This window comes from Plectropomus leopardus, chromosome 6, assembly GCF_008729295.1.
Source record: "Plectropomus leopardus isolate mb chromosome 6, YSFRI_Pleo_2.0, whole genome shotgun sequence".
Taxonomy (NCBI): domain Eukaryota; kingdom Metazoa; phylum Chordata; class Actinopteri; order Perciformes; family Serranidae; genus Plectropomus; species Plectropomus leopardus.
Genome location: NC_056468.1, coordinates 7,340,565 through 7,357,738, shown reverse-complemented (window position 1 = coordinate 7,357,738; position 17,174 = coordinate 7,340,565). Strand labels below are relative to the sequence as shown.

Here is a 17,174-nt window from a genome sequence, read left to right as displayed (position 1 = left end):
GTTCCCGCCAAAACACTTGTCCGACCAATCGTGAACAGCTCTATTGAATGCAAGCACATGGACTGTCTGTCACAGCTGGAAATCACCCTTTTTGTGTAATTAAATAACTCTGGTATATAAACCAAACTTATCATAAAGACAAACACGTGAACAGAAATCAGGGCGATGAGAACTACCTTCAGTGACAGAAACCATCAAAATTTATTTGGCATGTACTTTAAGGTTTTAGTTTGGCCCATTTTGGCCTATGTCCCATTCACTAACATGGAGGGGCGGGCTTTATGACCTATACTGCAGTCAGTCACCAGGGGGGCGATTGAGATTGAAAAGTTACACTTTGGGGGAGCTGTCATGTTGTCCATTTTAATATACAGTCTATGGTCCGTCTTCAGAGCTTCTGTCTGCTCCTGGCGAGATGGTCTGTAGCCACGGGGAGTCAGGCGAGGGACACACTGTTAATCGAGGCTCTAGTTAATGTAAAACAATTTCTAGCTGGCACTGGCAAACATTGACTACATGAGTGTGAACTTGAAGCCACAGCCCTGAGCCTCTAGCTCTGGTTAGCAGAAGGCTAAACTATTTGCAACATTTTTACTGCATATCTGAGACACTTCGCCAATGTAGACACTTGTTTTATTTATTTTTTTATTGTCAGACTGTGTTTTAGACTCTCTTGTTGATAAGTCTGTCTTCCTTTTTTGGGTTGCTTTGCAGTGTAGACAGTTGTTGCCAATGCTGGAATAGCAGCTCTCTCTTCAGGATTCTCCACCATTGAATCAGTCTTTTGTTGCACGTGCATCTGCATTTGTAGAGCAGCCAGTAGGAACGCCCTCTCTCTGAAATGAAATGTGATCGTCTCCTGTCACTGACTAGATTTCCTAAAGCCTTAGAACAGAGCCAAGAGGAGGCAAAGAAGTCTGCTTTTCTGTTAGTCCACTTGAATATGCTCAGTTTATTGTGGAATTTTTGCCCAATGACGCCAAAATGAAACTGCCTGCCCCAGCTAAGGTACAAAGTTTGGCTTTTTCATAACTATATGTCTTTCAATTTGAGCGCTAGATACATTTTCTTTTAAGGAGATGGGTTCATTCCAGTGAATGAGCACAAAGATCAAATGTATTTGTGAGTTAAGGAGTACAAGTATGATTTAATATGTCTGGGTCACGCGTCAGTACCCAATTTCAGTCCCACATGGGGTCTAAAATTGGGTTGGGAAAAAAAATTGAGATCTCAAACCCCCGACCTTATCATTAAATGAAATGCATTCCCTGAGTCACAGCACCAGTTGATTGATTTCAGTGGCCTATTGAGGAGGTGTATTACATGTGCATCAATTTGTACATCAGTCTGCTTCAGCAAAAAAAGAGTGGTGGTTTGACAACACATCTAATCATTCAGTCAATAAAGGACACTATGGGCTGTCAGGTTAATATTTACTATCAATATTTACTGCACTGCGATGTCTGAAAATGTTGTTTATTTGAAAAATGGAAACCTTTCAGAAGTATTAAAACCACTGAAACCTGAGAAAATTGATTTGATGTCTTTTGAAAACATGGGGGGAAAGGCAAGAAGCCACTTTGCAAGAAATACTCTGCAAATTGCAAGAAAATAGTAGGTTTAGATTTTTTTAAAGGGTTGGGGGAAATGTCCAGGAAACTATAATTACGATTATCATAATTATATAGTTAAAATTCGGTTACAAAATTATTATAATTTATATGAGCACTTTTTTTGCGGTCATTTCCCTTTTTTTGCCTTTTTTATTTTCTTGTAACTTTTTACTAACTTCTTGCTAATTTTTAGGTCATTTCTTTTTAAGTTGCTCATCGCCTTCTTCCAATGTTTTTGAAAGAAATCGAGCCAATTTCCTCAGGTTTTAAAGAGTTAAAAGAACAGCTGCTCGCTTTGACAGCGTTTGCCAATTGCAGAGGTGTTGTTTAGTTCATATTCTGTGCTTTTAACGTGCAACCGATATCTCTAATTTGCCCCCATATACCATTTTTTTCAATATAGTACATTCTTGCGTGTCAGTCTGGCTTTACCTGTGCTGCATACAGTGGCTATCTGCTACTGAGAAGTCACATTTTCTTTTTGTGGATGACAGCTAATCTGTCTCTCCAATTTTACTGCCACACATCACTTATTCTGCACTTTGTTGTTTCAGGGGTGACGTGGATGTGTCGGCAGTGTGCCAGTACCAGATCGCTGATGTGAAGAAGGTGTTTGAAGGATACTACAAAGAGTATAGGGAGGCATCTCAAAGGTGGGGGCGCTACATGGGCGCTGTCCCTGTCCCGCGGCCTGGATCGGTAAGAAACTGGGAGCGTATATGATAAATGATGTTTGGTACATGCAGATGTTTTCAGTGAACTTTCAGAAGTAAGAAACAAAACTACTATTCTGCAATGTAGGGTTTTGTGTACCCGCATCACAAAAAGAGAGAAAAGTGCGCAGAGGAAGGCTAATGAAAGAGGGAGGGAAGTAGAAATGGTGGTGTGGGGTACTGTGGCGATGAAAGTGGAAAAGAGCAAAAGCTGGCACAACACGAAAAGCTAAGAACGTAATGATGCAGGACGAAAGGAAAGGAAGCAGAGGAAGGGGTGTGATGGTAGGCGGAGGTGAAAGCAGGAGTGAAAGAAAGATGGAGAAAAGGAGAGACGAGTAGGGAGGGAGTCATCTCAAAGCCAACTAGCCATGCCAACCTGTGCCAGCTGCAGCTAAGAAGTTTCCTCCTCTTCCTCTTTCTCCTTCTTGGCCCTCTCTCACTCTTCCCTTCGCCCTTTCCTCCATTCATTTCCCCCATGTCCACTTTCCTCCCTCTGTCTCTCCGTCCTGTCTGTGCTGCAGTGTATAACTAACACAGACAGGGAGAGCGGCTACAACAGCTCCCTGCAGCTGCCTGACGCCACACTCAACTTTGCCAAGAAGCACCCGCTGATGGACGGCAAAGCTCTGGCTCGCCCCCTGCTGCTCACCAAGGGTGTCAACTTCACAAGGCTGGCGGTGGATCGGGTCAGCGGCCTGGACCAGCGGGCGTACAACGTGCTCTTCATCGGCACAGGTACAAATTACATGTGGTGTCTGTTATTGCTGCAGAAATGAAACCGTTGGTTGTTTTAATTGGAAAATATTGGCACTGGGATCAGCCAGTTGAATTCAATCAGTGAATTCAGTGTTCCACCTCGTCATACTCATTCATGGGGACTTTATTCAAACTTTGAATCAATCACTATTGTTTGCACTCTATCATAGTAGTTCAGCTTTTTCACAGCTTTTGTTGTTCTTCAGTATCCGCAATTCAAGTTTCAAGGAATGTTCAGACCTGGAATGATTTGATATTAGCTTTAAAATATCTGACACTTTAACTGTTCACAGTGTCCACACCTTAACTAGCTCTGGTGCTTAAACTTAAGGGAACATTTCAACAGCTTCCTTGGCTTTCCTTCAACCGATCATTTACGTCTAATTAAACTTCCATCTCAACACCCTCAAGCTTTAAACATTTAACTGCCAGCTGCCATTTAACTGACAGCTCAAACACTCAAACTGACATTTCAGCTGCTGTAGCTGCTTACAACAAGTGACACTTCAACTATTTACAGTGTACACACTTCACCTTTCTCTGGTTTTTCATCTTCAAATGAAACTTAGTGTTCAAATGTTGGTTTAACGACTTTCAGAGTTTGTTATACAAACTGAAAATTCATCTGCATATAGGGCTTAAACTGCTTTTGAAAATGCTTTTGGAAAAATACACTTCAGCTGATTTCAAATGCTTTCAGCTTTTAACGTAAAGTGATACTTAAGCTCATCGAAAAGTTTCAGCTTAAACTTAAACTGTCATTCAACATTGGAGAAGCAAACAGTTAACACATTAAGGTTTTTTTTATCTGTTTTCAGTTGTTGCACATGCACTTTTTAACATAATATCCCTTTTCTACCAAAGTTAGCATATATATGCAATTTTTTAAATGTGGGAAAACCTGCTTAAAATAGGTAAGAGATTGCATTACCCATTGGCAGTAGACAGAGTTTTTTTTCTAGTGTGTGACATTCAACGTTGTAAACGCAACAGAAAAAAAAAGTTAGTAAACTGAAGAAAGAAGCGTGGAGGCCAGTGAAAATGTTAGGATGGATACTTCTATTTTATATTACACTGTAAAAATCAAATGTTTGTTTTAACTTAAAAAAATTACACGTCCAGGCTGCCTTAAAAATGTTAAGTTTAATTAATTTGAGAAGACAAGTTGAGGTAATTCTGAATAGATTCATCTTGTCTTCTCAATTTCAGTCAACAAAAAAAAAAAAAATAAGGCAGTCTGGACACCAACATTTTTAAGGCCAAATAAATGCAGTTACTTATTCCGTCTGTCTTTCAAACTCTGTGGTGACTTATTTGGAAGTGTCAGAGCCCTGCTTGGACGAACATGGACAGAATTTGTGGCTGAGATGACAGAGTTGCAGAAGTTACTCAAGGTCTTGCCAGAAAAAGGGATAAAATTTGCGTGCCCACCCAGGTGTCATGTTTTATCACAGCCGATTGGAGCTGGAGCTGATAAACATCGTGACGACTGCAGAGTCATTTGAATGCTGAACCCTTCCCACTAACGACAAAATCCAGATGTTAGTTGATGTTAGTGGGTTTACAAGGCAGGCCAAGAGAGCACCATACTCGCCAGCTTTAAAAATTAATATAGTGTTGAACCATAACCTGTATGACACAGCATCTACATACAAAAGCTAAGCCTAAAAAGCTTAAAGCTAATATGTTTGCATTGATATTGTATTCAAGTGCATTTCAGAGTATATGTGGTGTTTCTGGTTTTTTTGTCCACTTCCTGCAGTATGGTGTTCTCTCAATGTGGCTGTGAAAATTTATCCTAGCTACACAGTCTTTGTTCATATTCCCCTGTTCCCCCACTGCGTGTGTGTGTGTGTGTGTGTGTGTGTGTGTGTGTGTGTGTGTTGAGGGGAGTTGCTCACAGCATTTGTTGAAGAGATGAGAGCTTACAGGCCATGGCAGCAGACAGGGACAGGTACTGGCATTAGGTATGGTGGCACAAAACAACCTGCCATCTGGCCAGACTTCAGCTGGGTTTCAATTAAGGACTTGATTTGCATGCTGAGATCCATCTTCACGCATCAAAGGAAGCGTCGACGAACGCACGACTTAATTAATATCTCCAGTCAGTCGCCATCGGGCCCATATGCAGGTGTCCTGTTTTGGCACGCATGTGAAATCAGCCGGCCCTCCCAGAGCCGTAATCCTGAGTAACACAGATCTGACGGCGGATTCCAGGGAATGGGAATTTGAATGCAGCCCGTCTCATGAATGGAGAGAGACTCGACTACTTACCATTCAGATCACTGCAGCGGCAGAGAGACTGTGGCAACTGACAGTGCGACAACAGCGGACTCAGGGCTTCTCTGCCGGCAAACAGGGAGGCTGAGCCCGGACACACACATGGACACACACACACACACACACACACACATATACACGCAGTGGTAACACACTCACAAATTGAAATACACAAACACACAGAGATACACACGCACACTTCCTGAGCCAAGTGCAGTCATCCCCGCTTGTCGTGCTTCACAGCACAAACTCAACAGGGCCCTTGGCAGACGTGCGCTCATAGTGCCAATTGGGCTGCGGGCTTGATTAGCTATTAGCTGCAGCATAGCGACAGCTGATGTGGAAAAAAAAGGGGAGAGAGAGGGAGCGCTTGTCGAGACGGTTTTTCAGAAAAACCAGGCTACAGGATTGAGGGATTAGCCGACACTGGTCCCTGACGCCGCGAGAGGCGAGTGTGATGATATGCCTGCTGCTAGCTATGCCCTGTGTATGTGTGAGTGTGTGTGTGTGTGTGTTTCCCTCAAGCCTCCCGTTGGCTATTATCTGTGACAGTCTCTTAATCGAGAGGGCCACACAAGAAAGCACATGTCAGCATGTTACTCTATCTCATAGATATACACACACACTCGCACACACTCTCTCTCACACACACACACACACACACACACACACACACACATCAAGGTCACCCCACCAGCTGTGCCTTGAACGTCATCGCAGGGGATCTAAACTTGCTCACAATGCCCTACATGAAAGGAGCACAGGATCTGCTCTTCCTTCCTCCTCCAGCATCAGCTCCCCACGCACCACTTGAAAAAGTCTGCCAGTGTCTCTGATAATATTACCTTTAACCAAGGTCTTTAAAGGCCAGGAACAGCAGCTCCACTCTTTTAAAATCACCTTTAGATCACTTCTTGCTGAGCTGGACCCCAATCTGACAGGAGAGGTTGTTTTCTTTCTCATTTCCCGTCTTTCTCGGTTGCAGAGTGGCATGAAATTTTGTTGCAGCTGGCGTTAAAGTTTCACAAATCGAAGTTGATGAAAGTTGCAGACAACCTGATGACACTGTGTGCATGTGTTGTTATGCAAGCATACTTTTACTGTGGAGAGTAAGTTGGTGCAATTTCTTTCAAAAACATGGGAAAAAACATATTTAGATATTTAATCACATATTCAAAAGTTATTATAGAGTTATTATAATTTTTAGAAAGCACTTCTCCCAAGACCTTGCCTTGTCATTTTTCTCTTTCTTTTTTCTTTTTCACATTTTTTTGTTGTTTTGTTTTGTTTTGTTTTGTTTGCTTGTTTATTAGGTTGGTTGATTGAATGGTTAGTTGGTTCTTTTGCTAAATCTTCTCTTGCTAATTTTTAGGTAATTTCTTCTTTCATAGCTCATTGCCTTCCTCCATTGATTTTAAAAGAAATCAAGCCAATTTGTGCAGGTTTCAAATTTCTAAATTGAATTTTTTTTTTTACACAGTTTGTATTTTCACATCATAAAAATTCATACATTCCACACATAATTAATTAAAGATCATGGTGACAATATGTTCTTCAATAGTTAAATAAGTTTTTATGGCATCAAAGGAGTGTGTTTGTATATTATAGTATCTCACCATTAATATTTTAATGAACTTCTATGCAGTCACAGGTGTGTCTTTGTGAATGTATTAGTATCTCATTAATATTGAAGTAATACACTGTGCAGTCACAGGTGTTTGTTTGCACATCATTTATATTTAAATTGACTGGTGTGCAGTCACAGGTGTATGGGCAAATTTATGTAATCACATCTTTATTATTCAAATGAACTGGTGCATAGTAACAGGTGTGTGTGTAAATATTTTTAATATCATATCAATGGTATTTAAATGAACTGTTGCACTGTCAGAGGTGTGTGTTTCTTGGCTATTTTGTATGTGAGATTCAGCCGAGTGCCAAAGCGATCTGTTTGAAAAATATATGTTTTTATGCATGCCATGAAAAATTGCCCTGGGGGTGTGGGAGAAAGTCTATTGCACTGAAGTGAACCTGAATTGAAAGTTTGGCTGAACAGAAGTGAAGTGAGCTGAATCCTCTTTTCTGCTCATCTCCTGTGTGCCGCAGCGGAGGGCTGGCTGCAGAGGGTGGTGATCCTCGGCTCAGAGGCCCACGTGATCGAGGAGATCCAGCTGTTCGAGACGGCGCAGCCAGTTGACAGCCTGACTATCTCACACTCCAAGGTAAGGAAAAGAGGAAAGGCTGGGTCTCAGTTACTTCTAGGAATTTGTTTTTCAAGGTGAATATTTGTAGTTTTACATGTGCAATATACTTTTTTACCAATCACGGAGAGTTAGGTTGTGAAAGCAAAAAATATCCCCTGGCGATGTCATTAGGTTTAATTTGACTTGGGCACATTTTTGAAGGAGAACTGAGTTTGAAAATGTGGATGTTTACCACACAGGGAGGGTCTAGTGAAAAGATGCATCTAGCGTTTTTGGAGTTTGACGCAAACCTGCCATAAGGGCAACTCTGTGATTTAGGGGAGTGATCATCATCTGGCCCTCAGAATATGATTTAATATTATTATCAATTCAGAAAATATAAGGAGCAAAAGATCAGTTTCTCAGAGGATCAGAGGATGGCTTGCATGATTTTCTATATTCATGTTACTTCCCCTAAAAAATTAATGATTTACCAACCCCTTTTTTATGTGAATTCCTCTAAAAATGCTATAAGTCCATCTGTCTGATCATTGCTGCCAAATACTGGTGATGTCAAGAATTAACAAAGCAGCCTTCCAAGTTAATTATTAATAGCCTTACTGAAAAAAACATTTTGTGCAATAGCCCACCTTCCACCTTCTCCTTTCCTCTTGCTACCATTCTCGTTCTCTCTCTCTTAAACACACTTACCACGACATTCAGTCCCATGCAACTGAAAGGGACACATTTAAATGTTAAAAAAACAGGCAAATATGTTCGCGCAAGAATTGGGAAAATTATAGCTCTCATTTAAATTTCTTTCAAATTTTCACATGCTCTTATTTAAAGTTTCTACTTTTGTTATAATTATTAAAATAATTGTATAACATTAGTAAACAATTATTAATTAAATTATTAGACAATGAAAGGCTAACTTGGTATATTTAATTCATTTTTATTTTATTTTTTTATGACCAGCCACACAGTGTTTGCTTAGAAAAATTCTGGCCCTTTGACAAATGTAGTTGATGGCCCGTGGCTAAGGGGTTAAGCTGTCAGCCAAGAAGTGCAACGTTCCTGATTCAAATCCAGCCCATCTCTCTCTGTCATTTTCTGTCACCTCTCTGCTATCACTATCTGATAAAGGCATAAAATGCCTCAGAAAGTAATCAGAAAAGTTGGCAGTCAGCAAAGGGCAAGATGCAATAATCGTTACAAAATATGGATAGGGCAAGCAAAGTGTTGCTGCTGGTTTTACACATTAAAAATGAGAGAAAGAGTGGGGTAAAAATGCAAAAAAAGAGCTTGAGTGAGAATTTCAAATCCTGTGTACTTCCTCACCTTCACACAGCTCACCAATAACACAAAGTCAGCACGACTGGCGCAGTGTCAGTTTTCGGGAAGCGTTAGAAATTGTTGGATGCAGCGTTTCAGTTCTAATGTCAGAAACTGTTTGGGGAGGGGTGTTAAATCACTGCAGGACTCCTTTAAGATTCATCACTTTCATTTAGTTCAGTAAATTGAGTCTGGTGTTTCCAAGACAGAAACGTCTCAAAAGGAATTAAGTCTTGTGTTGGCATTTCAGCGGACTCATCTCTGTTTGGATACATTTTGTCAAGAACATTTAAACAGACGAGATTCAATACAACAAATTGAGACAAAAGGGATTTCAGTAACAAGAAAGCCGCTCTTCTTTCTGTGTTGTTGTTTTTTTTTTTTGGATCATTTGAGCTTAGCCATGTGCATGTTATCGTCGTGGACTCCTAGAAGTTTTTAGTGTTTTTGAGAGATGAAAAATCCTAATGGTCTCTCAGGGGGAAAAGTTACTCAGACTTTCTTTGTTGTTTTGGTACAGCAGCACGGTTCTGTACTTCCTCTGATCATATCCCTCGAAAGCAGAGTTTTGGGGTTCCATTAGCTTGCTTTGCTGTTGCATCACTTGTTCATCGGTATTCAGTGGGACACTGTCTTATGCTGATTTGTTAATACCCTTTTTGCCAGACACTTACAATCATAGATCCACTGACAGCAGACAGGCAGACAACACGAGGCCCCTGGCCGGCTGCCACTCAGCAGATGTTTTTATCAACACTGCCCTTTTTCAGATCAAGTGTCGCCTCATGAATTCAAACCCTCCTCACAATAACAGTAATTACAATCCGTCACCTCAGCGGGGTATTGAACCTCTGGCCCCTGTTGTTTTCTCAGTGTCCCTGCCCTGTCAGCTGAGCCTGCGTGTTGACACCGGCCGCGTCCCCGTGGCTCTGTGTGGCACGTCCGCCGATCGATGCAGTTTTGACGAGGCATTCGCTGCCCCAAAGCTCGCTGCTTATCTCATTAATGCTGGCTTAGCCGCGACCAGACATTTTATAACAGCTTTTGCGGAAAAGAGCGCAATCCAGATTGGATTGGAAGAGGGTCAGGGGGGTGAATGTTTTTGTAATTGAGAGTGATTATCCCATTATCTCCTATAACCCCGAACTGAGTCACTCTCCCTCTCGCTCTCTGTTTATCTTTCTTCTTGTTTTTCATCTCTCTCTGGTTTCTGTCTCTGGATGATGGCTGCATCTGTTCTTTGTCTCCATCTTTCTCTCTTCATCTTTTTCTTTCTGTGTTTGTCCGCAGAAGTACTTGTACATCGGCTCTCGTGCAGAGGTTCTCCAGCTGCCCTTGGCTAACTGCAGCCGCTATCAGTCTCAGCCAGACTGCCTGCTCGCCCGGGATCCCTACTGCGCCTGGGACAGCGAAGGCCGGGCCTGCGTCCGTATCGACCTCCACCGCGGGTGAGACCTATGTGCAGCCATGCATTTATACTATAAAATAAAAATAAATAATAGAATAGGCTCGGTATTGATATTTTAAAAGCCGACTGCAAATATTGGCAAAGCCCCTGAAAGTATATAGATATTATGTTAACTCTATATTGACTCCACACTAATGGAAGTCTTTTAGCTGGATATCAGCAGCACTTTATAGCGGAGGGAAGCAGGTTTGATTGCATGTTTTGCAGACTTTCACCCTGAAGCTGTTGAGTCAAATCCTCCTGCTTCACATGCTGCGATCACCCCTTGTGGAACAAACATAACAATAAAACGAAATTGACAATCTGTGGTCAGAGCTGGCTAACATTCACCATATCTGTGTTGTAATAAAAGGCTAATATACTGTATTTGTCTAAAGGTCCAGTGTGTAGGATTTATTGGGATGAATTGACAGAAATGGAATACAATACATAAGAAGTGTGTTAGATTTATTGTGCAATCATCTGACAATAAGAATTGTTCTTTGTTACCTTAAAATGAGCTGTTCATGTCTACATAAGGAGCGGGTCCTCATCCATTGAGTTACTACAGTAGCCTAATATGGACAAGCTAAACACTGACTCTAGATAGGGTCATTTGAGTTTGGCTTTGGACACCTTTACACATGCTGGATCCAGTGTTGTCTGTAGCACTTGGTGTGACCATCATTAATCTTCTGCTCTGCTTTCTGTCCGTTCCCCCGCAGATCCACCCCCTCCCTGTCACAGGACCTCATGCTGGAAAGGTTCAGCCGAGGAAAAGCCAAGTTCGATAAGCCCGTCTCCATTCCCAGCCCCGGTGAGTGTGAGGCCGCACCTCAGTAGTGGCCCCTTGTGGGAATTGACTGTCGCTGCAGGAGCAAGTCAGTAGAAAGCAAAGAGAATAGACTTGAACTGAGTGAATACATTTGGATTGAACTGAATAAATTGAATTAAGCAGAGGAGAGCCGGCTGCTGGAGAATATGAATTATTATGGACGACACTTAACCACCTCTGCTCTTCTTCTTTCCCTCTGCAGAGCACTCCCGTCTGAGGAACGTCACGGTGGTGGTGGGCTCTGACATGGTGCTGCCTTGCCAGCTGGTCTCCAACCTGGCTCAGCCGTGCTGGGTTCTCAACGAACGGGAGCTGCAGCTCGGGGACCCCGAGGCAGGAGGGCCACGCTTTGACCGAACCCTAAAGGCCCTTGTCGTCCCTGAAGCCGGCCAGATGCAAGCGGGTCGCTATGTCTGCTACTCTGAGGAGCAAGGGGTGAAGTTTCAAACCGAGCGCTACCAAGTCGCCGTCGTAGCCAGCGCTCCGGTCTTCATGGAGGCCCGGGCCCCTGACAGCAGCATGGGGCTTTTCTGGGTGCTGGTCATCACCCTCGGAGCGGCGTGTTTGCTGCTACTTGTCGCCGCTCTTTACCTGCGCAGGAGGCTGAAGCTGGCGTTGGGTAAAGGGGCCGACATGAAGCCTCTGGAGAGCACCCTGGTGTACCCCATCACTCTACCCAAGGAGCCGCCCACTTTTGTGCCCAGCAAGATGCCCAGCGACGAGGACCGCTTCTGGGAGACAGGCGCCAACTACTACTACTCGGACGGCTCGCTGAAGATCGTTCCCGGTCACGCCCTGGGGCCCAGCAGCGTCAGCAGCACGGCGTCGCCCAGCGCCATTCCCGGCCAGCCCATCCACTCCCCCAGCCGTCTCAGTCTCACCAACATTCGAGGCTCGGGTAGCAACGGCTACATCCGCCTCAACCTGAGCACAGCAGGGGAGGAGAGGGCTAGCGGGGCTGGCGCTGGGGGCGGCGGGCTCGGAGGCCTGGGCATGGGCGGGAACGACTACTCCAGCCCTTTTAAGGAGGAGCTGAGGCGCACTCTGCAGCAGAGAAGCGTGCTTCCCGACGCCAACCCCGAGGAGTCGTCCGTCTAGGCCTGTCCTCCTCCGTCTGCGTTCCCCGAGTTGGAAAAAACAAAAACAACCAACCTACCTCCCTCCTTTTGAGGACGCCTGCTCTCTCTCTCTTTCAGTGACACGCTGTCAATTCCCCAACGCTCTCTCTCTCTCTCTCTCTCGCTCCGCCAATGCCTGTTCGGCTCACTGTTGACGTTTATAGCACACAGCATGTTAAATATACACACTCATACACTGTGTTCGCTAACATGCACTCTTATAATTATTATGTTTTTGGGCAAGTGATGGTTGTGGCTTTTCTCTGCTTCCACTGTGCAATCGCCACTTGTGTAAAATGTGTATTTAAAAAGGCTGAGGAGAGCACCTCAAGCATGGAAATCAAACAAACGCCATTACACGTTCTCCAAGGGGCGCATTTCTTTTAATGTCGAGTGGACCAAGTGGCTTTTAGTCCCCTGCGCTGAAACAAACGGCAACCAAACTGGAAAAACTGAACTGATACTCTGTCCATCTGTTCCTCTGAGACTTTTTCAGCTTACTGCACTTAAAAAACTGGAAGCCCGTCTTCCCTTTTTTTGTATTTGTGAGCCAAGAGCGTGAGAGCGGTATAAAAAGACTAATTAATCTCGAAGCAAGACGACAATCACGTCCCCGTCGCAGGAGCTCTGCGAGGGACAGAGAGGAGAGGAGAGAGAGACAAAGAGAGAGGAAATTAAATGGAAAATGAAGTGAATTGGAGTGAAAGACACAAGGGGGAGTTTTGAATGAAGGACAATCTCTCAAGACTTTCTCTGCTCAATTTTTTTTTCGTTTTTTTTCTCCCACGTTGTATTTACCCCCCAGAGAAAGTCCTTGATCCCTTCCAATTTCATTTGTTGTGATGGTTGGTTTTGAATTAAGACATTTCTTGTTGTTCTTTTTCTACGTCTTACCGACTACAGCAGTGTTCAAGTGACTAATGGCTCCCCTCTGTGAATGACAATGCGAGGGCTTACATTCCTCGCTCAGCCTCGCAAAGGTGACCTTCAAACGCACCTTCGAGTCCAATATACTACAAGTGCACTCCAGACGACATTTATTGGAGTCAAAGTGTGTAACGGATATGTGTCTTGGCGGAGCCCTTTTGGATGTTTGTTCGTCGCTGCGGAAAGTAAAAAGGCTATTTTGCATTCAGCCCTTTGCGGCGGAACAATAACTGCACACTTAATTCCAAATCGAAGCTGACGTGAAGACATTAGGCATGGAGAATGTAGTTGAACCCTCACTGTTGCGACCGCTGTGGATGTCTCAATAAGTGCTTTATATCTTATGTGTATGGCGAGGGTGGGAACTTGCACTGCCAAGAAGGAAAACTACCCTCTCCCACACACACACTTACACACACTCACAGTCCTCTGAATGCCAACCATCCTGGACCGCAGTGTGTTTGTGATGCACCCTGAAAACCCCATGAAACCCCCCCTCCCTCCTTCCCTCCCTCGAACCGATGCCCAGAGACTCACCCGGGGCTACTGTGGACTAATACAGAGGAAGAGCACTGTAAAACAACACAATAACACACACACACACACACACACACACACAGAGTGATGATGGAAGAACGGCTGGACAGACTGACAGATTGCTGCCGCTCTGACAAACCGCTGGCTTCAGGCGGGAAGCAGCCGCGAACCAGTGAAAGGTATTGTTCCACTTAATTAAATTCATGCAAACACATTCAACCAAAGTCCCAACCTTTAACGATTTCCAATTTAGCTTTTCGGCTGCTCAGTGTAGTGTTAAGAATTATTCGGTTTATTTATCTGGCTGTCCCCTTGCTCAACTTATCGCTAAAGGAAATGCACTTATTAGCCTTCTTACCGGGGATTAGGTTAGAGGATCAATACCACTCTCATATCTGTTAAATATGAAGCTACAGCCAGGAGACAGTTAACAAAATTAGCATAAAAGCAGGAGAAAACAGCGAGTTTGACTCAATCCAAAGGTTAAAAAAGCTCACTAAATAACACGCCATATCTTGTTTGTATATCTAAAAATAAAGTTGTGAACCCCACAAAGTCACTGCTCCTGGCTAATCAGCTCCACGTCAAACTTCAATTTCACACTTGAGTTTTTGCACAGATTAAACAAAGGAGATTAAACATAGTAATTACACCTCATTTTCACTGCATGCTTCATCTCGACCTGACTTACTTTTGGTACAAGTTTTTTAAATTGCTTTTCCACTGCAGATAGTATCCAGTCAGTATAGGTGGGATTCTTGGCTGTTTGTCTTAGTGACGCCGCGTGAACGAGCTGTGACGTAATTCAGCCCAACTCGGGGCGCTTTGCTCTATTATTTCATTTCCTTTCAGAGAAACAGGAAGTCTGAATTTACAGCGTGGTTTTGCAGGCTTTAAAATCCAAGTCAAGTCAATACTAAAAAATGTGGTTGCTATTCAGAATCAGAAATACTTTATTGATCCCTGGGCGGAATTTGAGGTGCGTTGCAGTCGCTCTGATGTCAGCATAGATAATTATCACACGTAGAAATATCTTAACTACCAGCACGGGTATGTAAACACATAAATCTATAAGTAGAAATACAGTGATAGTAACCCATTAGTTTTTTTTTGTTTTGTTTTTTTTAAATACAGTATGTATAATGTGCTAATTATGTAATTGTTTAAAAATATAGACGTAAAAAAATACAGTAATTGACAATTGGCACTAATATATGAATGTTTCATTACAACATGGATAATGTGCTGAGTATGGAAAGAAAGTTCCCAGCAACATTTTTTTTAATAAAGTCAAGTGAAAATTTTAATAAAAAGTGAATAAATAAAAATAACCTCCTTGAGGTTTTACAAAATAGAAATTCTTCCCATGCTGACACTTTTTATGCACTTTTTAATTTATCAATTTTATCGGCGATCATTAAAATAAAAAACAGATACAGATAATCGGCAAAATGCCAAATATCAGTGCCAATAACTGGTCGGGCTGATAATCTGTCGACCCCTAGTGATAATAGTAATAATCATCGGTTGAACATATCCTGTGTTGGCTGGAGGTAACACCACTTCAGCCGCTCACAGAGACGAGCTTTATCCATGGTTAGAAGACGGATCTTTTTTTAATCAAATGAAGTAGTTGAAAAGGAATTACAACACGCTAAAATCAGAATGTTCTGTATTTATGAACCTAAAAGCAGTTTCATAACGCCGGCGTTAGCTGAAAGCAGTGCTGTGCCTCAGTACAGCCTCTCAGAGCTGCTAGCATGGCTGTAGCCTCCCAGTTACATCATGTGTTCCGCACCATTTGCCCGGTCTCCTTTTCATCAGAAACTGTCCTTGTGCACACTTTTATTGAGGTCTCGGGGGGACAGGTGCATCAGGAAAGCTACTTTCATGAAAAATGATAAGAAAAGGAGCCACGCCGCCTGAAGCCCGAAGCTTGCGACCGGGAGATTTTATAACGAGAAAATGTTTCAGTCTGAAGATCAAAAAAAAGTTGACCTCAGGAGGACCTTTGTCAGACTGAGATGTCTGTTTAATAACAATGTTCTGCTTGCGAGATACAGACAGCGTGTGGGAGCTTTTCATTGAAATCTCAGACTCAGAACTGTCATAACTAAATGTTATTAGTTTTACATTTGCTCGTATATTGTTGTATAATATTTTCAGTGTGATATATTGAGGCATTAGCATGAAGTACCAGACTACATTATCTAATTCACCATCAGGCCAATCTGCTGTGAATGTGATGTGCTCCATGGTGATGTAACGATGTAAAAATATATAACCTACTTTCTGTTCTAATTTCAAGGAAAGTTTGAGACACAGCGAACACCACATCTGTTTGCTGTTACTAACTTTACATTATTTTGCCCCTTTTTTTCTGTGCTTTGTCCATCAGGGGCGGCTTTTGTTTTCGGGACGTGTCTGTCGGGACCGGAGGAGCACAGCGAGAAGGAAGGGGAGGACAAAAACACCTTGTTTTGCCCCCACTGTGTACAGAGCGCCGAGAGAGATGTAGAATATCAAAATGATCCCGAGGTTGAAGAGGTACTCCGCCATCAGCACTCCATCCTCGTGTTGCATGATCCTCTGCAAGTGGACTGAACATCTTTGATATGATCATCCGTGAACATCATTTTCAACCGTCATTTTTTTGGACTTTTACGGACACTAACATTGTGGAACAAAAATGCTCTCTTTGAAAGAAAAAAAAAAAAAGAAAAAATATGTCTGATTTTGTGGTTCAAGGGTTGTACAGGAATTCATGGCTGCATTTCAACGTGTTTACTTTTTCTGTGCCTCTTCACCTTTTCGGATAAGCCAAAGTAGACTGCAGTTGCTTTTGTTCTTGTTGAAATGCTTAAATTAATTTTATTTGACTCCAGATCGATATTTAAGTCTCAGCAGTCCGTCCACTTTGCTACACTGAGCTGATGTCTGCAGCCTTTCTGCATATTTTATCCGCAGCTAAATTTCCCCTCGAGCTAAACGGCTCCAGGCTGATGGACTTCCTGTACGCTTCCTGTTTGTATGTCAGTAATGATCTGCTGGATTCTTTATCCCCTCACCTTACGAAAGGCTGAGTAACCAAAACTTTAATCATCATTTAATTTGTCAGCCCCTAAAAACCAAATGCGTATCTGTTGATTCAGAGAATATTGGTTGATAGAATGTGCCCACTTTATAATATTACATCCCCTGAAGCGGATCCATAAAACATATTAGCTCTTTACACTGGTACTTGGTTATGTCTTAATATATTTCCCTTTTACAATCAGGCAATTTATTTAATATAACATGTTGCAAAAACTAAAAAGACTGAAAGAATAAAGGTCTCAAGCTTGAAATAAATGCATGTGTAATGTACTTCAGTTGTTTTTACGCATTTGTTCGCTCATAATATTTTCTCTCACACAAGGCTTTAAGT

General features: G+C 42.7%; 1 protein-coding gene across 1 annotated transcript in view; it reads left to right on the top strand.

Moving 5' to 3' along the window:
- The window catches only part of sema4c (sema domain, immunoglobulin domain (Ig), transmembrane domain (TM) and short cytoplasmic domain, (semaphorin) 4C), a 173,784-nt gene extending 157,333 nt beyond the window's left edge, over window positions 1-16,451 (top strand). The window contains exons 11-17 of the mRNA XM_042489017.1: window positions 2,168-2,312; window positions 2,851-3,064; window positions 7,472-7,587; window positions 10,174-10,331; window positions 11,056-11,147; window positions 11,368-13,926; window positions 16,146-16,451. Coding sequence (XP_042344951.1) covers window positions 2,168-2,312; window positions 2,851-3,064; window positions 7,472-7,587; window positions 10,174-10,331; window positions 11,056-11,147; window positions 11,368-12,263 — 1,621 coding nt within the window. The 3' untranslated portion in view covers window positions 12,264-13,926; window positions 16,146-16,451. The remainder of the gene's footprint in view (window positions 1-2,167; window positions 2,313-2,850; window positions 3,065-7,471; window positions 7,588-10,173; window positions 10,332-11,055; window positions 11,148-11,367; window positions 13,927-16,145) is intronic.
- Window positions 16,452-17,174: the final 723 nt, after the last annotated feature.